Consider the following 21,960-nt stretch of genomic DNA (forward strand, 5'->3'; position numbering starts at 1 on the left):
TTGTTGTTTATACTGTTTTAATTGTTTTAATTTGCCTTTTGTTTTGTATTGTTATATTGTGTGTTGAGGCCTTGGCCTTTGTAAGCCGCATCGAGTCCTTCGGGAGATGCTAGCGGGGTACAAATAAAGTTTAATAATAATAATAATAATAATAATAATAATAATAATGTAAATGCTACCACAACACAATATTATTTCATGTACAGCCCTTTGCATTGCCTAGAAACTAGATAGGGGGTCTTTGCAGACCTTTGGAGCATGTTTTGGGAGTATATTAGAGGTTGCAACCTAAAGGAAAATCAGCTACTCCAATTTCTGTTGATGGAAACAATACCATAAATTAGATCCAGGCCCTAAAAGCCATTCCCATTAGACCCTGGCTGTAATAAGTAACATGTAAAGTTAGTCTTTATGAATGTGGGTGTCTGCTTCCCCCCTCCCCCAGAAAGTGTCAATGCTTCTTGCAAGTAAACATTTTCCAAAGAATTCTGGATTTCAAAATGGCTGTATTTTTCAAACTCAATGAACTATCATTAAATATAGATTTGATATGTCTATCGCTTCTTGGCCTTTTGGCTAAGATCAAGTGTAGTGTAGATATGTCTAAAACAAGGCAGCTTTAAACTATGATATATAAAATGGGCTTGACTTAAGAAATCATACTTAAATTAGCTACAGTCTACTAATGTTTCCAGATGACAGCCTAACTATAGTAACAGAAAAATGGGAAGCAACACCTCCATTTTCTTCCTGTGTTGGAGGAAGATGAAATTATGTAAGATGACTGAGAAGGAAGGCTGAATCATGTCTTAATTTTATTTTTATAGTACTTTTTATGACACATTGTTTGATGCTAAATGAGTGTGTGGTTTCCTCTCAAGCACACTTCAGAAAGGGCATGTTTAACTGAATATACATATTTCAGTCAATATAATACTTTGCAGTTGCATGTGATTTAGCTTGCTCTTCCTTCACAATTCCCTATAGGTACACAAATATGCATTGCCCTTCCTAAAAAGTGACACTTTAATAAAAAGAGAGTTTATTAAACTAATGTAATAGAAGCTATTTCTTTGAGGAGTAAAACACTTCATTTTTAATAATAAAAATTGAATTCCCATCATTGCACACTGTATACATTTTATTCAAATTAGCTGAAATGCTTCCATTCCAAGTCTAAGCAGATATCTCCTGAGATATATATACATTAAGCATTGGTTAAATGAGTTTTAAGCTTCTGACTCATGCCAATATGAATTACAATTTAAAATAATACCAATATTGAAACTGAGGACATGTTATGAGACATAATGATGTAAACTACAGCTGTATTCATCTGCATTCAGAATAACTTCATAACAGTTGCATGTCTGCCACTTTTACTTTTATAAGGTCAGAGAATATCATGTTAATTGTGCAAAAAAGAAAGCAGGAAGGAATCTTGTTTCACCTTTGATTTCCTTTAACATGAGATTTCATAGATTTCAATCCATTTTTTCAGATACATTGATGGATTGCAGTTGTGTAGATGAAAACCACAATTGTAGAGTGAGATGAAAGTGAAGATCAACTGTGGGGTTACTTCCTGCTGGAAAAAAAAGTCCTGAAATGGCTGCAAAAAGACAGAAATCATGGTGAAATTGGTCTCATTCCCCCTGAGGGTGTGTGAGACAAAATATTAAAATCTCTTTTGTGGGAGTATGCAGCAGGAAATGGAGTTATCCAAGGTCCTTTGCAGATCAGTGAGATCCCATGATTGCAAATGGTAGGCCATCCCTTCATTACAAAGATAAACTGAAGTACGGCAGTCCCCAAATACGAATGAGATAGGTCTGTGGGTTTGTTGAATTTGTATGTTGGAAAAGGCACATTTAAGTGTATTTCCAACCAAATATATATATAGGGACGGGCAAATACCCCTGTGGTGTTTGTTTTGCTGCCTGTTCTCCTGTTCAGAAGATTTTACCTCCCTTTCAGTCCCTGTGATAAATGGATTTTGAACAATTTGGCTTGTTGTGGAAACATGGATTGGTGATAAAGTTTCAGTGGAGACACCTTTTCCCCATGACAACTCTTCCAGGAGTGAATTTCCCTTCCAAGAGGAATATTTCTGTTGTCTCACCCCCATTCCTAACTGTAAGTTGTTTATAAGTCAGATGTTTGTAATTTGGGAACTGCCTGTATTGGCAGGTCAAAGGGAAATTTACTGGTTTTGCTTTCAGTCATGTTCTCTTTTTCTTTTTCAAATGTTGGTTTTTTTTCTGTTTTAAATATGGGATTGCCAATTCTTCAAAAAGGAACTTTGCACTGGACAAATTCAGCAGGTACTGCTATTTTCCAGATTGCTGTTTTCCAGATTGCAGAAAATTTGGGGTGGGGGAGGGTCATTTAACAAAAAATAATTTAAATTCTTTCCACCCTAAACATGAATAGATTATAATGTATGTTGATTTTTGAAAAACGAACAGTATTTTCACTTATTTCCTTGCATGGCTAGAACTCAACGGATATTTAGAATTAGTGGCATGACCAACCTTTTCCTTTGGAAGAAAAGGTTTTTATATATTCAAATCCGATCAAACATTATTCCACTTGATTTATTTTTAAAGGTCTTTAATGATATAATGTTTCCTTTTAGACAGAAACACAAGAATTTATGTTCAATGTAAATGGAATTTTGTAGGTACATCCCTAACTTTGACTGTGCATAGCTTTGATTTTTATCAAGGCCAATATTAAGTAGCATACTATTTGTCTCTCATTATCCCCTTGTCATTTCAAAAATCATTTTTGAAATGTTGTCAAGGATAAAAAAGAATTTCTGTGGCTGTTTACAAATATGAATGATCTCCATGAGTATGGAGAATAATTTGACCAATATATGTTCCTTACATTTTGGGCTGTTAAGCATGGCATTGAATGTTTGCCTGTTTTATATGTATGTAAACCGCCCTGAGTCTCAACGGGGAGAGAGGGCAGTCTAAAAATAAAGTATTATTATTATCATCATAATCATCATCCTGTATCTTGTTTTGAGTATTGAGACACTTTGATTTTTAATAAGTGTAAGCATCCATTAAAGTACATAGGATTAGAGCTCTATAGTTGAATGACTATTGTTTCTTTGTTTGAGTAGTTTTAAAAAAAAATATAGGACATGTTGATATGATGATATGAGCTAATTTAGCCCATGAGATTTTATAGCAAAATGAGCAAACATCCTCCTGCTTGTTCCCTGAAGCAGAAACATACTTTGCAGAAATGAAAATAGTCTCTAGCTCAAGTCAGTCATTTCTCAAAAAGAGCTATGATAAAGTACATCAGAGCGGGCCAGTTCCTATACCAAACACCTGGAGTATATCACTTTAAAAATAAATTATGCCTCATTAAATTACAATTAAATGAAATCAGGATTGTTTGCTTTTCTTGAAGGGGGATGCTTTGCATATTGAAAGCCTAATTTGCTGCAGGTGATAAAAGGCTGAATGGATTATGTAATATCACTTTATTTTTAATAATGCTGATTATTGGATTGGGGTTATATACACCAAACCAGAACTATATGTATATATATGTAGATAACTTTATAATCACTATGTCTTCTATTTGCCTTCCAGTGATTGAATTAAATTTCTTACTTGAGACATTAGTTTCTTATGAATAGTTTATTCACATTGAGTCTGTGCTTATACTTTGTGCAATATCGGAGTACTTCTGCTCATCCCCATCTCTCTTAAAATTATAATTTGGATTTTTTTTTAAATATTACAGTAATGTTTCTTCAGGTTTCTAGTAATGATTTTGACTCCAATATAACTATAATCATTACTATTTTTGAAGTGGAATATTAAATTCTTGTTCCACTGAATTCTTTTCTGGAGTGTGTGACCTCACTTTGGATAGTGATCCTCAACATTTCTGTTTTATCATCTTCAGTTTTATTCTAAGTATGATTGATAAACATTTTCCAGACACTAATTTTTAGGGTATTTCTGTTGATCCTATATCTAAAGAAAAAACAAAACAAAATAGTATTCTGTCATGACAATAACCTCTAGGTAATTTCTGCCTGAAGCTTCATACAAATATTAAACACTGCAGGGAACTAGACTTAATTTAGAGGCAGAAGATAAATTTGTGTAAGGGCAAAGCGGGAGGCTTGGGTCAGTGGGTGTGTGTTGCTGACACTGCTGCCAGGTGGTTGGGTTGGGGATGAGGATAGTACCACCTGAAATATGGGACATGAAGAGCAAGAAAATGGGACACAGGACATTTGCTTAAATTAAGGGACTGTCCCTTAAAATACAGGACACCTGGCAATGTTGCAAGGGGAAACTGCTGTAAGGATCAGTTTTACTAACTAAGGTGCTATGCGCTGCAGCATGTCTCTATCTAGAATCATATAATCATAGAATAGTAGAGTTGGAAGAGATCTCATGGGCCATCTAGTTCAACCCCCTGCTAAGAAGCAAGAAAATCGCATTCAAAGTACCCCCGACAGATGGCCATCCAGCCTCTGCTTAAAAGCTTCCAAAGAAGGAGCCTCCACCACATCCCTACCAATTTCTGGGGAATGCCTTGAGGACAGTGCTATTGTATCTGTGTTCTGCTTCTGAGCCCTTCACAGACATCTGTCTGATCTTTATAAAAAAGACTAGCTATGTCCGGCCACGCGTTGCTGTGGCGAAGTATGGTGGTATGGGAAATAAAGTATTGAGGGATTGGTGGTAGTTAAGGTAAAGGGTAAAGGTTTTCCCCTGACATTAAGTTCAGTTGTGCCTGACTCTGGAGTTTGGTGGTCATGTTCATATCTAAGCCGAAGAGCTGGCATTGTCCGTAGACTCCTCCAAGGTCATTTGGCATGACTGAATAGAGCACTGTTACCTTCCCGCCAGAGCAGTACCTATTCATCTACTCTCATTTGCATGTTTTTGAACTTTAGGGTTGGCAGAAGCTGGGGCTAACAGTGGGGGCTCTCTCTGCTCCCCCAATTCAAACCTGCGACCTTTCAGTCCAGAAGTTCAGCATCTCAGCGCTTTAACACGCTGTGCCATCAGGGGATATTCTTTCCTAAAGCTTGTGAATATACAATATTTCTGATTTTGTGTGTGTGTGTGTTGGAGGCAAGTATGAATGCTGCAATTAGGCAAAATGATTAGCATGTAATGGCCTTTCAGCTTTCAAGCCTGGCTGTTTCCTCCCTGAGTGAATATTTTGTTGGGAGGTGTTAGCTGGCCCGGATTGTTTCCTGTCTGGAATTCCCTTGTTTTCAGAGTGGTGTTCTTTGCGATATTTTATGTGCTTCTGCTGTCTGTGGCCCTCAGAAAACAGAGGATTTGCCAGACTTTGGTGATGGGAATACTTTGTTGGGAGGTGTTAGCTGGCCCTGATTGTTTCCTGTGTGGAATTCCCCTGTTTTCAGAGTGTTGTTCTTTATTTAGTGTTCTGATTGTAGAGATTGTATTGTTCTGTTTTATTATACCACAGTAATTTTTATATATTCTGATTTTAGTGTTTTTGAATACTTGGTGCCAGATTGTATTCATTTTCATGGTTTACAGCAACACAATAATAATAATAACAACAAAAATAGTAATAATGATAGTAATAATAATGACTTTGGTAATACACACTGCTTCACTCCCTTCTCAGCTTCCTTTCTGGAAGAATCCGTTTTTGGGAGGTGTTAGCTGGCCCTGATTGTTTCCTTTGTGGAATTCCCAATTTCCCTGCTTTCAGAGTGTTGCTCTTTATTGACTGTCCTGGTTTTAGAGATTATATTGTTCTGTATTATTCTACCACAGTAATTATTTCATATTACAGTAGAATCTCACTTATCCAACATTCGCTTGTGCAATGTTCTGGATTATCCAACGCAGTCTGCCTTTTAGTAGTCAATGCTTTTGTAGTCAGTGTTTTAAATTCATTGTGATATTCTGGTGGTAAATTTGTAAATACAGTAGAGTCTCACTCATCCAAGCCTCGCTTATCCAAGCCTCTGGATTATCCAAGCTATTTTTGTAGTCAAATGTTTTCAATATATCGTGATATTTTGGTGCTAAATTCGTAAATACAGTAATTACAACATAACATTACTGCATATTGAACTACTTTTTCTGTCAAATTTGTTGTACAACATGATGTTTTGGTGCTTAATTTGTAAAATCATAACCTAATTTGATGTTTAATAGGCTTTTCCTTAATCCCTCCTTATTATCCAAGTTATTCGCTTATCCAAGCTTCTGCCGGCCCGTTTAGCTTGGATAAGTGAGACTCTACTGTATAGTAATTACTACATAGCATTACTGCACATGGAACTACTTTTTCTGTCAAATTTGTTGTATAACATGATGTTTGGTGCTTAATTTGTATAATCATTACCTAATTTGATGTTTAATCGGCTTTTCCTGAATCCCTTCTTATTATCCAACTTATCCAACATTCTGCCGGCCTGTTTATGTTGGATAAGTGAGACTGTACTGTATATTTATAATCTTATATTATCTGCTTAGAACTAGATTATACGAGGCCCCTTCTACACAGCTGTATAAAATGCACACTGAAGTGAATTATTTGGCAGTGTGAACTCAAGATAATCCAGTTCAAAGCAGATAATATAAGATTATAAATGGGTAATATAGCTGTGTGGAAGGGCCTTGAATCTACACTGCCATATAATCCAGTGAAAATCAGATAATCTGTATTTTATATACAGTGGGGAAGAGGCCACTACACTGCAGAAATACAAAAAATTAGTCTTTTCTAACCTTACACATTTGTTCTGTTCAGTAGGGTTGAAGCTACTAAGTTTCCAAGATCACAAAGATTTTATGTAATTTCATAGAAGCATTCAGTGCATATTATAGTTCAGTTTCCTAACCTTTTCATGACTCATTGGCTCAGGCTGTTTGCCTCTTCAGAACAGAAACTTTGCTTCTCTAGGCCTCCATTCTGATCGTGTAACTAGGGACCTGTTCACACATCCCCTGAGGATGTGCCATTTCATTGGCAGTCACGCTGGACTTACGTCTACACCCTCCATTCTTCCCCCATCAAACAGGGACAATGGGGTAAGGCGCCCTAGCGCCCTGTCCCCATCAGATGGGAGAAAGGGCGGCAACATGTGTTGCTGTGTTGCCCTTTCCCCATCACATGGGGGGAAGGGCCCAAAAATGCAGGTAGCTCTGTTGGACTTACCCAAAACCCACTTACCTTTTCATAGTTGCTGAGGAAGCATCTTGCAATGCTTCCTCAGTATTTGGAGAGTAATGTGTGTTCTGTAAGCCAATCTGAGTCCCTTTGGGGTGAGAAGGGTGGGTATAAATATTACATATATATATATGGGGCGGGGCGTGCCGAGTATCCTGTGATTGTGTTCGGGAGACCCTGTCCCCAAAGTGCTTCAAAGGGACAAAATGCTCTAGTGTGATAGTGTCAACTAGACTGACAATTTGGATAGCTGTTTCACTCAGTTCAATTCTTTATAAGAAGATTCCAAATAGTGATTTCTCCACCCTGCAAACAGAACTGGAAGGAATCCAACATTTAACAACCATGGATTATGAAAAAAAAGTGTTTTTTTTCGTATCAGGAGTGACTTGAGAAACTGCAAGTTGCTTCTGGTGTGAGAGAATTGGCTGTCTGCAAGGACATTGCCCAGGGGATGCCCAGATGTTTTGATGTTTTTACCATCCTTGTGGGAGGCTTCTCTCATGTCCCCACATGGAGCTGGAGCTGATAGAGGGAGCTCATCTGCGCTCTCTCCGGGTTGGATTCGAACCTGGCAGCCTTCAGGTCAGCAACCCAACCTTTAAGTCACAAGGCTTTAACCCACTGCGCCATCAGGGGCCCCTATGAAAAAAAATTGAATCTCACAGATTGATCCATCCTCCCAGAAGGCTCTGAGTATTTACCAAGATTGAATCCTGGGTTCCTCCATGTTAATAGCCTACTCTATGTGTGTGGAGTAACTGATGAGGCTAGCTAGATACTTAAGAGTTGCATTCAGTTTTTGATATAGACTGCTTATAATTTCCAAATTTCTTGATAAATGGGATGGCAATAGCTTGATAATTAAAAAATGAGCATGAGGGAAACAAATACAAATACTGACTGATTAGCCAATTCCTACACTCTGACGTCAAAGCCTGATACAAGTTTTCTCGCCTTGAATTACTATGTTGGACCAATTGTTTGTAAGGCTGCTGTGGTTATTCTCTAGAAATCATTAATGACCTACACTGGAATAGCTTTAGTTGACATTCTACAGGATGTAATAGCTGTTCTTCTAAACAATGCTTAGTTGTGGTAGCCCATGTTTCCTACACAATGTTTGTGTTGACCTTAGTTATTAGTCAGTAATGTGTATTTCTCCAAAGTTATCAGTTTATGAACCTGCAAGGCTTCTAAGGGCCCAGTAACATATACTGTAATGGAACACATAACTTCTTTCATGTAAAAGAATCAGCAGCTAGATGTATTTGATAGAAAAGGGCAATGCTACTTCTTGACTTTCTAAATGTGGCAGCAAGCAATGTTCAAACTATTAATTTCTGAGATGAAGTATCTTGAGAATTTTTCATATTTGCAGCATTTCCTCCCTATTAGAAAGAATTGACAAGTTTACAGTGAATGAACAGTAACACCCAAAGTCTGCCAAACATTTTTCTTCATGAGTCTCCTGTGCTGTTTAAATGTCTGAACTAAATTTACCAAACTTGGCAGATTCCTGAAGATGAACAAGACTGCCAAGTATTTCTAGCCTAAAGCAGAAGATTGAGAGCACTAATAGTACTTAAAATATTTGCATGAGGCACCTGGCTATAATTGTAGATTTCTAATGGTGTCTTACTACACACCTGCCTCCTTGGCACTTCTGTGTTCAGGTTATTCTTAAATGAAATATAGACTCTGAACATAACTGCTCCCAAAGATTTATTTCTTCAAAAACATTCCCTTTGGGTTGGCATCTGAAGAAGGTTTCAGCTTTGCAACCTGGCTGATTACAACATTTTTTTAAAAAAAGACTTGGCCTTTTTCTTTAATTTTTTGAACCAGGGATTGCTATCAGAGATACTGCGTAAAGAAGAAGACCCTAGAACAGCTTCCCAGTCTCTCCTGGTAAATCTGAGGGCAATGCAGAATTTCCTCAACTTACCTGAGACAGAACGAGATCGTATTTATCAGGATGAGAGAGAGAGGAGTATGAATCCCAATGTGAGCATGGTGTCTTCAGCAGCCAGCAGTCCAAGCTCCTCCAGAACCCCCCAGGTAAGGTTCAACCCTATTAATTGCTGTAAGAATTATCCAGAGAACCTCTAGCCAGTGAGATCACTTGTTAGGATTTTCCCACTTGCTATTCCATGCATCTAAGTGTATCTTAGATTGGATTATTTAGGGTCGAAATTGCTGCTCCCAAGAGCATGTTGTCTTCTAGGAACAGTTTCTGGGTGAAACCAGTAAGTTATTAATTTGATTAATGCTGCAAATATAGAGAATGAATATTAAAGCAGTTACAGAATTCGAATAAGTACAGGCTGCACACATTGGCTATGATTCCAGCTTCACAAGGCATAAGTGTCCATGTGGAACTGTTTGGAATTAAAGGTGGTCCCAGTTTTTTTCAGTAGTAGAAATGTCTTCTATATTTCTCCTCTAAATACTTGAACATTTTGTCTGAGCATTGCTTGAGCACTAAAGCCCCTTATCTGGCATTTTTCTATAAGTATTTATGATTTTACTTCATGGTTACCATACCAATAAGATATTTTGTCCAGTTTCTCCTCTAACTGATGGCAAGTGGATCTCTGTGCACCAAAAAGAGACACTTAATTGGAGCTTACCAAAGATTTAATGGTAGCAATCAACATAGTATACCAGTCTCATCCAAAACAGAGCAATCACTTGTGCATTGTTACAAAGAGTGTGTTACCCTTGCATTTAAGGACTTTCACTGCCTTCTGGATGTTTTTGGGGCCCAGTTCAAAGTTACTGACTTTAAATAGTCAAGGTGTTTGCCTTCTTTTTCTTGTGTGCCCACCAGAGACCTTATGTACACTGGGGACCTAATCACGTTGAGGCTAATAAGCTGGAAGGCAGCTGGTGTGGCAAATCCAGAGGGCAGTGAGGCAAATTGTTGCCCTGTGCACTGCATCACCTACTGTGCCCCTTACCTTATCCCACGGAGGGAAGCATTGCTGCCCGGCTTTCCCCCCCCCCCCCCCCTTCTTCTGAATGAGAACATGGGAAACCTCTGGGAAACATCCCAGCATGCTGCCAGAACACTTCCTCTATGGCTCCATCAAGGAAGTGTCCTGGAAGCATCCTATGACTCTTTCTGAAAACCATGTGATGAAGTGGTAAGTTAATGTGTTGATGAGAGTGGTGTGTAGTAGTTATAACAGTCTCTCTTCATACTGCACAGAGAATGCAAGATGAGGAAAAGTGAATGCTGTCTCTCTTAGTGTAATAGCAGCTGAGAAAAAACCCCAGTAACAGTAGAGAGTGATGCATAAACTAGACTTTGAAACTAGCAACAATTATTATACTTACATAGATACATAGAATTGGCCTACTGTGACAGCACTGGCTAAGAACAAAAATACCATAGTTAAAGAATCTAGCAGCAAAGGAGACCATTTCCAATGCTGTTCACTAAAATCATGCTGGCACAATTTATTTCTTCAGCAATTTTAGAAATGGATGTGGATATAATACAATATACTTATTTTTCTTCAGCTGTGGATCAGAGCTCTCAAGATGGTTCTGTGGTGTTACACAGTGGAGGCTATTTTTCTTTCACTGGACTAGAAAAAGTGTGGTATGGTCCCTTTAAAACCAGGCTCGTCCCTCTCTTCGCATATCTTGTATAATTTCTAGTCAAATATATGCTGCCTTTAGATCCTTGTGTCACAGAAAATGAAAAATAAAATTTAATCTAAAATTGTTCATTTGCTGGTGCAGTAGTTTTTCACTGTCTGTGGAAGAGGGAAGTTATGAAGTCACAGTGGGACAAATGCCAGAGATCATGAATCCCAGAAGATTTACTATGCTGATCATTTAAATTTTTATATGGCTAAGCACCATGCAGAGATGTATACATCAGGTACTGAGAATATGGAATGTACTGATGGATCACAGTCCATTTTCAAAAACATTTAGTGCCCTGAAAACCAACATAACATTGTTGGTTTGAGTGATAATGGGTTGCCTGGAGTTTCACTGCATTGAAGACTACTGCCTGTCCCTCTCCACCATGCGGAAAGCTTAGGATGGGGATGCTACCAGGGAGACATTGGAGGAGCAGATGAAGGATACTTTGTTTAAGGTCCTATCAAGCCTGATACCATCCTTGTAGAATAGGGCCCAATAGTTAGTTTACAAGTAGCTCCTGAAGAGCTGAACTAAGTTTTCAGAGTGATTTTGCTTCAAAATATTTGAAAGACAGTGCATGTACATAATTTCTGACAGTATATTATGATATCTTGCTGTGACTGGTTTATTATGTTATCCATTTCTGAATGCAATTCAAGTAATGAAATCTTCCCACCCATGTCCTTACCACTCTTCAAATAGATCTATAGACAGTAAAGACATCATAGATGTGATCAGGAGAGCTGAACAAAAAGTAAATGTATCAATTACCAAAAAAAGAAGAACAGAAATATATTACTTAGCTTAAGAAGCATGATGACCTCTTCTTTATTTTACACCCAACTGATAACTCTTATGTGCAAGGAAAGTATAAAAACCAGCTTAGAGTAATTTTACTTTAAATCACAATGCATGCATTATGATGGAAGGTGCATTTCCAGTTGCATTTCAGCTTACCTGTATTTTCCTGCATTGTCTAAATGACATTTTTACTTGTCAATGTACTTGCTCCCCCCCCCCAACCTGCAAGATGATTATACATATTTAGAAGTCTCTTTTACAAATCTTTTTCCCTGTAGGGAAAATTTTGTAATCTTCTTTAAAAGACAAAAGGAGAAGATAAGATGATGGAGAGAGAAAAAAACATGATTTGGAACAAAACTGTTTTCTGCTTTAAGTGGATAAAGCAGGGAAGCTGAGAGATGGAGACTGGAAAAAGAAAACTATTATAAGTTTAGGAAAGAATGTGGGAATATTAGAGAAGTAGCCACATTTGCCTTGCATTGTCTTTGAATTGTTATGAAAATACAGCTTGAGTACCACTTACCCAAAGTGCTTTTTAAATTTTTGAATGCTTGTGTATACTTAAGGAGATATCTTGTAGATGGGATTCAAGTCTAATCAGAAAATTTGTTTATGTTTTATACTCCTTATACACAGCCTGAAGATAATTTTATTTTTAATAATTGTATGTATGAAATGAAGAGTGTAAACACAGAACCATCAGAAACAAAAGGTTTCATTATCTCACTCACCCATGAAGACAATTTTGGAGTATTTCGGATTTTGGAATTCAGGAAAAGGGGGTACTCAACCTGTAACTTTACAAACCTTGCATCCCCAAAGCAGTTTGGGAAAGTTTTAGACTGTCAGATTTCTTGCCTTCAACTCCCACAGAGCCAAGACAGCTAAAGGATTGTGAGGATTGCAATCCATACATCTTGAGGGCTATATTATTATTATTATTATTATTATTATTATTATTATTATTATTATTATCATTATTAAACTTTATTTGTACCCCACTAGCATCTCCCGAAGGACTCGATGCGGCTTACAAAGGCCAAGGCCTCAACACACAATATAACAATACAAAACAAAAGGCAAATTAAAAACAATTAAAACAGTATAAACAACAAGCAATAAACAATACGCTAAAACACAATAAAACTGGGCCGGGCCAGAGTAATGGGTACAAGATTAAAAGTGCTGATGTGACAGGTGATATATAAGGCTTATAGGGCAAGTGCAGAGTGCGATATACAATCTTAGTTCTAATAAAGTGCTTATGGGACTTGGTATTGGAAATTTCCTATTAATCTGGGAAGGCACATTGGAACAGCCAGGTCTTCAAGTTCTTTCTGAAGACTGCCAATGTAGGGGCCTGTCTGAGATCCTTGGGGAGGGTGTTCCAGAGTCGGGGGGCCACCACAGAGAAGGCCCTGTCTCGTGTCCCCACCAACCGCGCTTGCGACGCAGGCGGGATCACGAGCAGGGCCTCTCCAGATGACCGAAGTGAACGCGTGGGTTCGTAGACGGAGATGTGGTCACGGAGGTAGGATATGCACTTAATCCATTTCCTAAGTCCAGAAATTGTCAAAAAATCAATATAAAAACTTGGGTTGACATATTCATGGGCCAATGTGAGTAATGTAACTCTTACCCATAGAGTAACCATCTCTTCCTCCGAAGCACTTTATTTAGACTCCTATTTATTAGCAAACCATTTAATCCTTGTTCCCATGGCAAAAGGCAAGAGCTTGTTCTATCTCAGAAGAACCAACCCCCCCCCAAAACAAACAAACAAACAAACAAAACAATCCCTCTACTCTCTCAGTTTGAATTCTTGAGAAACGGTAGCAGCAGCTAAGGGCAACAGCTCTTCGGGTAGCATTGGTACTTTTCCCACTCTGTGGAATGATCCTCGACTTAACCAGGAGTCATATCAAAATCCATAATGTTGGCCTATATACATGCATATATACCAGGAGATATATGTGTAGTTGGCGGAGGGGGGGGCAACATTCAACCCTGCATGGTTCATGAACTACAGAATCTCATACAACTTCACTGTTAAAAATGCTTTAGTTAAAGCCCTAGCCCTTGTTTCCTCACTGAGGAATAAACTCCAGGAGATAGGATTCGTATAGTTCATTGAAAGTCCTTATCACTTGGTGAGTTCTCTATAGGGCTGAGTTTTCATTTTTCAGATTCTGGCCTGAGAGCCTCTTTGTCAATGTCTCCTTGTAGACCAGTGGTTCTCAACCTGGGGTTCTCAGATGTTTTTAGTCTTCTATTCCCAGAATTCCCAGCCAGTTTATCAGCTGTTAGGATTTCTGGGAGTTGAAGGCCAAAAACATTTGGAGACCCCAGGTTGAAAACCACAGCTGTAGACCTTGAAATCCTCTGCCAATCTTTATTTATTTATTTATTTATTTATTTACAGTATTTAAATAATTTAGTAAATTTAAATAATTCTCACCCCGAAGGGGACTCAGGACGGATCACATTGCACATATAAGGCAAACATTCAATGCCATAACATAGAACAGAGACAGAGACAGACGCAGGCACGGGCGGGCCTCCAACTCATGACCTCTTGGTTAGAGTGATTTGTTGCAGCTGGCTGCTAACCAGCCTGCGCCACAGCCCGGCTTTAGGGTCATATATGCACCTTGTCCCTTCAAAAACCGATCGTTCACTTCTGGTTGTGGCTGATAATCTATGCAAATCCTATCCCTAAATTTTCAAAGGTCAAAAAGTGATTTGTACATACAAGGGATGCAGTTTGTAAAAGACGCTAGGAGACATACTTGGAACTAAAATTGATGTGAATTGTTTTGCTTGTTATGGTCAGGAGGTTGAGTGCAAATGCAGGGAAGTGATCTTCTTTGTGTTCTCTATGACCCATTCATATGACTCTCTAGCCTGTGGAAAGCCATAAACAGAATATATTAGAGTTGAGTAATTTTAAGTGGGAACCCTTACTCCAGCTAAGGGAAGTGCCTGTGTCTTAGTTTAGTGTATTTATTTGTTTCATTATGGAAGTTATATCACTTTAATTTCATGTATGAGGTGTCTTCTGGTTCCATCACAAGCTATCACTTTTGGACTTCTATATTGAATTGTTGATATTTGTTCCTCTAGTTTCACAATTTCCAGGGTAGGCCACAATTAATAATGTAAAACCATCAAGAACATAAAAAACAGCATAAAGTATTATTTGTAATAGGACAGGAAGACACCCTTTAAAAATTAACATATAGATACTATGCAAGCTCTCTAGAAACTAACAGTTTTTTGCTTGCTTCTGGATAGTTCAAAGATTTAGTGACAGTCAACTCTGGGAAGAACTTGCAATAGGTTGGATGTTCTAATTGAAAAAGGCCCTTTCTTCCTTTGTCACCCTACTCACCTCTAGCACTGAAATAACAGAAGATAGGCACAATATTCGTGCAGATTCATGCAGGAGAGGGCATTCATTTGGATGGTCTATGTTTAAGTTCCACTGAAGACTTTCCACTGAGAAGAGACATTTTTATATTAGAAATTGCCTTAAAAATCACAAAACATGGCAGAGAAAATGTATGAAAGACAAATTTGTGTTCCAGTAACAAATGTTAATCCTCTATATGAACATTGTTTCCCCTGATACCAAATTGGTTCTAAACCTTCTGTTGACATTTGTATAAGAGCAGATCAGGTTTTTAAACATATGTTTCTGTAAAACAAAACACCAACTTTCCTTTTTAGAGACATGGAGTAGTGATATTTTCCCTATAGAGGGTGGATTAATCAACATTGTTAGATTAAAACAGGCTGTAAAATATTCAGAACCACCCACAAATTTGGGTATTTTAAAGTTCCAGAATGAGGGAAATAATGTTACTATCTTTTCAACATATACCGTATATGTGCTTAGTAATTAAATTTCCTGACATTCTTGCTAGGATTGAATGTCTGTTTGGTACTCTCTCAGTGTGTACAAATGTATATATGTGTGTAATGCATACTCCTCTATGAAGCCCCTACTGTTTGATGTAAAAAATTCTGTAGTATGCTTATGATTCAATAGCTAGTTCAGCTGTTTGTGTAGTGTGACTGGCTTGTGTTGTTAAATCCATTAGCCAGATTTCTAATTTGAGAGTAATGAGCTTTCATTCATTTGCCATTTATTTCTTCCATTCCCCTAGAACTCTCTGATACCTCAGTATGGGGAAGTGCCAATATTCGCTGTTTATTGTCCTTCAGTTGTCACAAAAGTTGATTGGAAATCATTCAATTAAAAGGAGTGCAGTGGCATAAGCAGAACTGCAATATGTGTTAAGGGGACCAAGGGCAGCACATCAGATACACTGACAAGCCTGGAGTTATTAATTTTTTCTCATTCCCACTGATTTCCTAGGTGAAATTAGGTGACTATTTGGCCAGCATAATGATGGGAAGACATACATTCTCAAATGACATACGTATCGCTTTAATAAAGAATGAGAGAGACTTGAGGGAGTGCATTAAATTGAGTAATAATTTATTATTTAGAGACCTCTATGCATTTACTCATTTTTTCTGGAAGAACTGGCTCTTCCTCAAAGGTATGCTTTTTTTAAGGGGGAGAAAAGCAAAACTCCAAATATTGCTGTACGTAGCATATTGTATTTGGTGGCTAGTTGGATTGAGCAACTGCTTGGATATTAATTCATTGGCTGTCTAACCTTTCTGTTTTTCTGCATTTCTTCTTCTGTATATGTTGACAGGTTATATCTGTACATATTGACAGAGGGACAGAGAAGTACTGTGTGTATGTGTGCATGTTAGAGAAAGAGGGAGGAAGGGAGAGAATGAGAAGGAGAGAGAGCATTGTGTATGTCCTATAGGAATGCACTGCAATTATTTCCAATCACAATTAACCTGATTAGAATAATGGACAGGAAGTGTCCCTCTGTAGCTAATGCAGTTTGGCATCAGCTGACTGAAATCCTTTGATAATTTCTGCACAGATGGCTGGGCTGAAAGCAGCACTTTTTTAATTATTATTTTCATGGTCTCTCGGTAGGCCAAAACCTCGACACCGACAACAGACCTCCCCATTAAGGTGGACGGAGCCAACATAAACATCACAGCTGCCATTTATGACGAGATCCAACAGGAGATGAAAAGGGCCAAGGTGTCTCAGGCTCTGTTCGCCAAAGTGGCTGCCAACAAAAGTCAGGTGAGTATGAGGCTCTTTTTCAAGAACAGAGAGAGCTTTGAGATTGAAATTGGACCTGTCCCTTTTGCCGTCAAGAAACATACATGTTTCTGCTGGAGTAACAACAGCAGTAGCAACAACAACAACAATCCATTCAGAATCCATTGAGTTTTGTCCTGCAGTTAAAGTGGTTGTTGTTTGCCTCTTTAAATTGAATGAATAGTAAAAATAAGCCAGATCACTTAAAAAACTACTAAAAAAGAAGCAGGATCATCATTCTTCTAGTTCTTTTTTCCTCCACTTTCTACATACAGTGAGGATACTTGAAATTATGGTGTCCTACATATTTGACAGGTAAAGTATTTAAAGAATCACTCCATCCTCTCTGCCAAATAAACAAGAAACCACAGACAGAATGATCACTGATATTTGTAGTTAAAAGGTGGCAGAAAAAACTTAATAAAATCAATTGAAGTGAAGTGCATTAATTCCTAGAAATACCAGTATTTCCAATTTCTTATAGAGATTGTGTATGTGAGGATCTTTCTCATTCACGTACTCTTCTGCCTTTATAATCTGTCGTGTCTTCTGGTACACCACTTGTTTTCAGTAGAGCCTGTGGGTTAATGATCACATGCATACACAAAAGCAAAAGCCCAGGCACAATATGAAATACATAAAAGGAAAATGCCATGGAGCCCCGGTATACTGTGAAAGGAATAAAACTCTCATGTACCACATGGCAAAATATAATGAGAGCTGGAGCTGTTAAACGAATAAAGCTGTTAAAAACATAATGCCACTTGGCACAACTACTGTGCATTTAATGGTTTTCCACTGTGTAATAAATGACATATGTGGTAAAAGTGCAGTAAATATAAAAACTGCACAATTGATTTTGCAAACGTGCCCTTCATCCTTTCCTTCATGTGAATTCCAAAGATATGTGTGCAGCCAAGACTGGATAGTTCTTAATCAGAATCCTTTAGTACAGACCAAATTACTGGGCTCTTTTCAAGGTTTGGCTCTAAAATGCCTGGAAGCTTCCTGTCATTTTACCCAAAAGAGTCTTGAAATAGAAATTCTCTAAGCCACCCGAAATAATTTGGGTGGCTCACTCATTATAACACATGCCAAATTTGAATAGCAAGATTCAAAAGGAGTTGGCCCACCATCCGTTCTCCTAAGTAGAATGCACTTGCTGTTATTGACCTGAAAATTATTTTTTTTGGAAGTACAAAAAATAGCGATTGGTGCTCTGTAAAAGAAACTGTAATACCAGTATCATTTGCCGTAATACCGGCAAATGATACTGTAATACCGGTAAAATGTAGGAAAGGAATTATTTTGACTATAATGTTAACTATTTCATTGATTACTATTAATCTTATTATTATAAACCTAATAATAATCAAATATGAGTGAAGGGAGGAGCCCCTAGTTGCATAGCAGGTTAAACCACTGAGCTGCTGAACTTGCGGCAGTTCGAATGTGAGGAGCAGGGTGAGCTCCTGTTCTTAGCCACAGCTTCTGCCAACCTAGCAGTTCTGAAACATTCAAATGTGAGTAGATCAATAGGTACCACTCCGGCGGGAAGGTAACACCACTCCATGCAGACATGTCAGACACATGACCTTGGAGGTGTCTACGGACAATGCTGGCTCTTCAGCTTAGAAATGGAGATGAGCACCAACCCCCAGAGTTGGACACAACTAGACTTAATGTCAGGGAAAAAACTTTACCTATGAGTGAAGGGATTTTATTTGTTAATAATCCATGAGGTAATTTTGGCAATAGCTATTTAAATTTGACAAGTGCTTGAGAGCCACACTTTATTCATGATAAATTGCTTTTTTGAGGTTAGAATTCGTTTTAATGAAAACACACATATTCATTCACTCGCTTCCGATTCTTTGTGACTTCATGGACCAGCCCACGCCATAGCTCCCTGTTGGCTATTGCCACCCCCAGCTCCTTCAAGGTCAAGTTAGTCACTTCAAGGATACTATCACCCACCTTGCCCTTGGTCGGCCCCTCTTCCTTTTTCCTTCTATTTTCTCCAGCATTATTCTCTTCTCTAAACTTTCCTGTCTTCTCATTATGTGGCCAAAGTACTTCATCTTTGCCTCTAATATCCTTCCCTCCGGTGAGCAGTCGGGCATTATTTCCTGGAGTATGGACTGGTTGGATCTTCTTCTGGTCCAAGGCACTCTCAGGATTTTCCTCCAACACCACAGATCAAAAGTGTCTATCTTCCTTCGCTCGGCCTTCCTTATGGTCCAGCTCTCACATCCATAGATTATTACGGGGAATACCATTGCTTTAACTACGTGAACCTTCATTGCCAGTGTGATGTCTCTACTATTTTATTGAGGTTGGTCATTGCTCTCCTCCCAAGAAGTAGACGTCTTCTGATTTCCTGGCTGCAGTTTGCATCTGCAGTAATCATTGTGACTAGAAATAAAAAGTTTGTCACTGCCTCCATGTTTTCTCCCTCTATTGCCAGTTATCAATTAGTCTGGTTGCCTTAATCTTGGTTTTCTTGATGTTTAACTGCAACCCAGTTCCCCTCACTTTCAGCCATCAAAGTAGTGTCATCTGCATATCTAAGGTTGTTAATGTTTCTTCCAACAATTTTAACTCTAGCTTTGGATTCATCAAGCCCTGCACATTGCATGATGTGTTCTGCATATAAGTTGAATCGATAGGGTATACAGTCCTGCTGTACTCCTTTCCCAATCTTGAACCGGTCTGTTGTTCCGTGGTCTGTTCTTACTGTTGCTACTTGGTCGTTATACAGATTCCTCAGGAGACAGACAAGGTGAATTAGTATCCCCATACCACCAAGAACTTGCTACAACTTATTATGATTCACACAGTCAAAGGCTTTAGAATAGTCAATTAAACAGAAATATATGGTTTTCTGAATCTCCCTACCTTTCTCCATTATCCAACGGATATTGGCAATTTAGTCTCTTGTTCCTCTGCCTTTTCTAAACCCAGCTTGTACATCTGGAAGTTCTTGCTCCAGGCTGCGCCCGGGCTGTGGCACAGACGGGAGAGCAAGCCAGTGCAATTAACTGCAACGAATCACTCTGACCAGGAGGTCATGAGTTCGAGCCCTGCTCGGAGCCTATGTTTGTTTGTCTTTGTTCTATGTTAAAAGGCATTGAATGTTTGCCTATATGTGTAATGTGATCCGCCCTGAGTCCCCTTCGGGGTGAGAAGGGCGGAATATAAATGCTGTAAATAAATAAATAAATAAATAAATAAATAAATAAATAAATAAATGTGTAATAAGTGCCACTGTATGAAAGTTTGAGCATTCTTTAACCTTTCCCTTTTTTGGTGTGGGGATATAAAATATTTTTTTCCAATCTGTTGGTCATTCTGTTTTCCATATTTGCTGTCACATGGCATGCATCACCTTGACAGCATCATCTTTCAAGATTTTAAACAGTTCAGCTGGGATCCCGTCTCCTGGTGTCTTGTTATTAGCAATGCTTCTTAAGGCCCATTTAACCTCAGGATGTCTGGTTCTAACTTACTCACCACACTGTCAAAGCTATCCCCGATATTATATTTCCTATACAGATCTTCTGTATAGTCTCGCCACCTTCTCTCGATCTCTTCAGCTTCTGTTAGATCCTTGCCCTCTTTGTCATCTTGCCATCTAGTAACCTAAAATATTTTCCAAATCCCTGGAGAAAGCTGGATCTATATGGTGCAGCCCTCTGGACAACAGGTTGCATTCAGATTGTGAACTGTACAAGACTCAAAATGATAGCACTGCTTCAAAAACATTGGGTCTTTTTCCAAACATGGCTAGATTTCCCACAATTCATTATTAAATGTTCCCCCCCCCCCAGCGGATCATACTGGAGTGTTTTTCTATTAAGGGAACATGCTGTTTGCTTGCTTGTGGATGGTGGCTGACCACTTCCAGTATGTTGTGAGAATGAGAAATGCAAAAGGTTTGGAAGAAGTCGTTATTTTTATTAGTAAAGAAAGTGTAATAGTGGGCTGTGTGATGTGGAACTGCATCTTTGACAGTTTTGGCAGGGAGGAATGGTGCCCTGCTCCTTCTCCTGGAGAAGTTATAAGGAGTAGCCAGTGGGGATACCTTTTTAAGAATTTTTAAAAGATTTTATTTCTAGAAAGTTGAGAATTTTCTTAAAATTGGGATGATCCAAACATTATGAAACTTCAGGGATTAACAGTGCTAGATGTATCCTCCAAGTGTTGCCATTTTTATCCCGATAGCCCTAAAGATGGCAGGAAGGGGAGCCTGAGATTTTGTGGATTTTCCCACATTTTTCAGCTGTGTACCAAAAACGGCTTTTCGGATAGCGGCCATTTTCAGCAGGCTCGTGAAAACAGATCTGCAGGTCCACCGAAATTCAGATACCGAAAACATCATGGTTCAACCGGATTGCAGTCCAAAGAATAGTTTGCAAAACTAGTGAGAAAACTTCCCCAAATATTATATTGCAGAATATTGTGGGTTCAAAGGTAAGGAAGGGAGGTGAGGGGAGGAGCACAGAGAACACTACATCTATAAGATTTCATTAAGATTCATTGCAGAACACATCAATGTCAATTCAACTGTTTTGTCTGATTTGTTTTAAATCACTAGGATCTTTATTTTAATGGGCATTTGATGACATTATAGAATACAAACTTCTTGGCTAAAGAAAAAGTTCAGAATACTACCCGACTGGTTTTGTGCTGCTCTGATTTTTCAATTCCATAAAGAGTAAATTCCTACTGAATTATTGTTTTAGCGGGTTTTCAATGAACAGAATTGGGAAGCAATCTTTATATGGCAAATAGCATAGTTAGAATTTTTTTAAGATTTACATCATACGTTGCAATTTTTTTGTCACAGATGCTGACATTTTTCTGCATTGAAGTTGTGGGTGTGGAAATATCCTTTAACATATACATTGAATCATTCACACTAAAACCACTTCATTTGCCTATTCATGTATTTTGTAGAATCCCTGCAAAATGTCAATGCAGAAACACACAATTTTTGAAAAAAAGAAGCGAAAAGAACATCACACTAAACAAATGGTGCTTAAGGTCAATGAATTAAATGCTGAAGTTATATTCTTCAA

General features: G+C 38.3%; 1 protein-coding gene across 3 annotated transcripts in view; it reads left to right on the forward strand.

Annotated features, from left to right (window-relative positions):
* The window catches only part of satb2 (SATB homeobox 2), a 188,419-nt gene that overhangs the window by 129,079 nt on the left and 37,380 nt on the right, over positions 1-21,960 (forward strand). For 2 of the 3 annotated variants that reach the window (XM_062962674.1, XM_003226080.4), the window contains exons 8-9: positions 9,058-9,270; positions 16,706-16,861. In XM_062962674.1, the coding sequence (XP_062818744.1) occupies positions 9,058-9,270; positions 16,706-16,861 (369 nt within the window). The remainder of the gene's footprint in view (positions 1-9,057; positions 9,271-16,705; positions 16,862-21,960) is intronic. The other variant, XM_062962679.1, reaches the window with a different exon arrangement.

Source organism: Anolis carolinensis, chromosome 1 (genome assembly GCF_035594765.1).
Source record: "Anolis carolinensis isolate JA03-04 chromosome 1, rAnoCar3.1.pri, whole genome shotgun sequence".
NCBI classification, from domain to species: domain Eukaryota; kingdom Metazoa; phylum Chordata; class Lepidosauria; order Squamata; family Dactyloidae; genus Anolis; species Anolis carolinensis.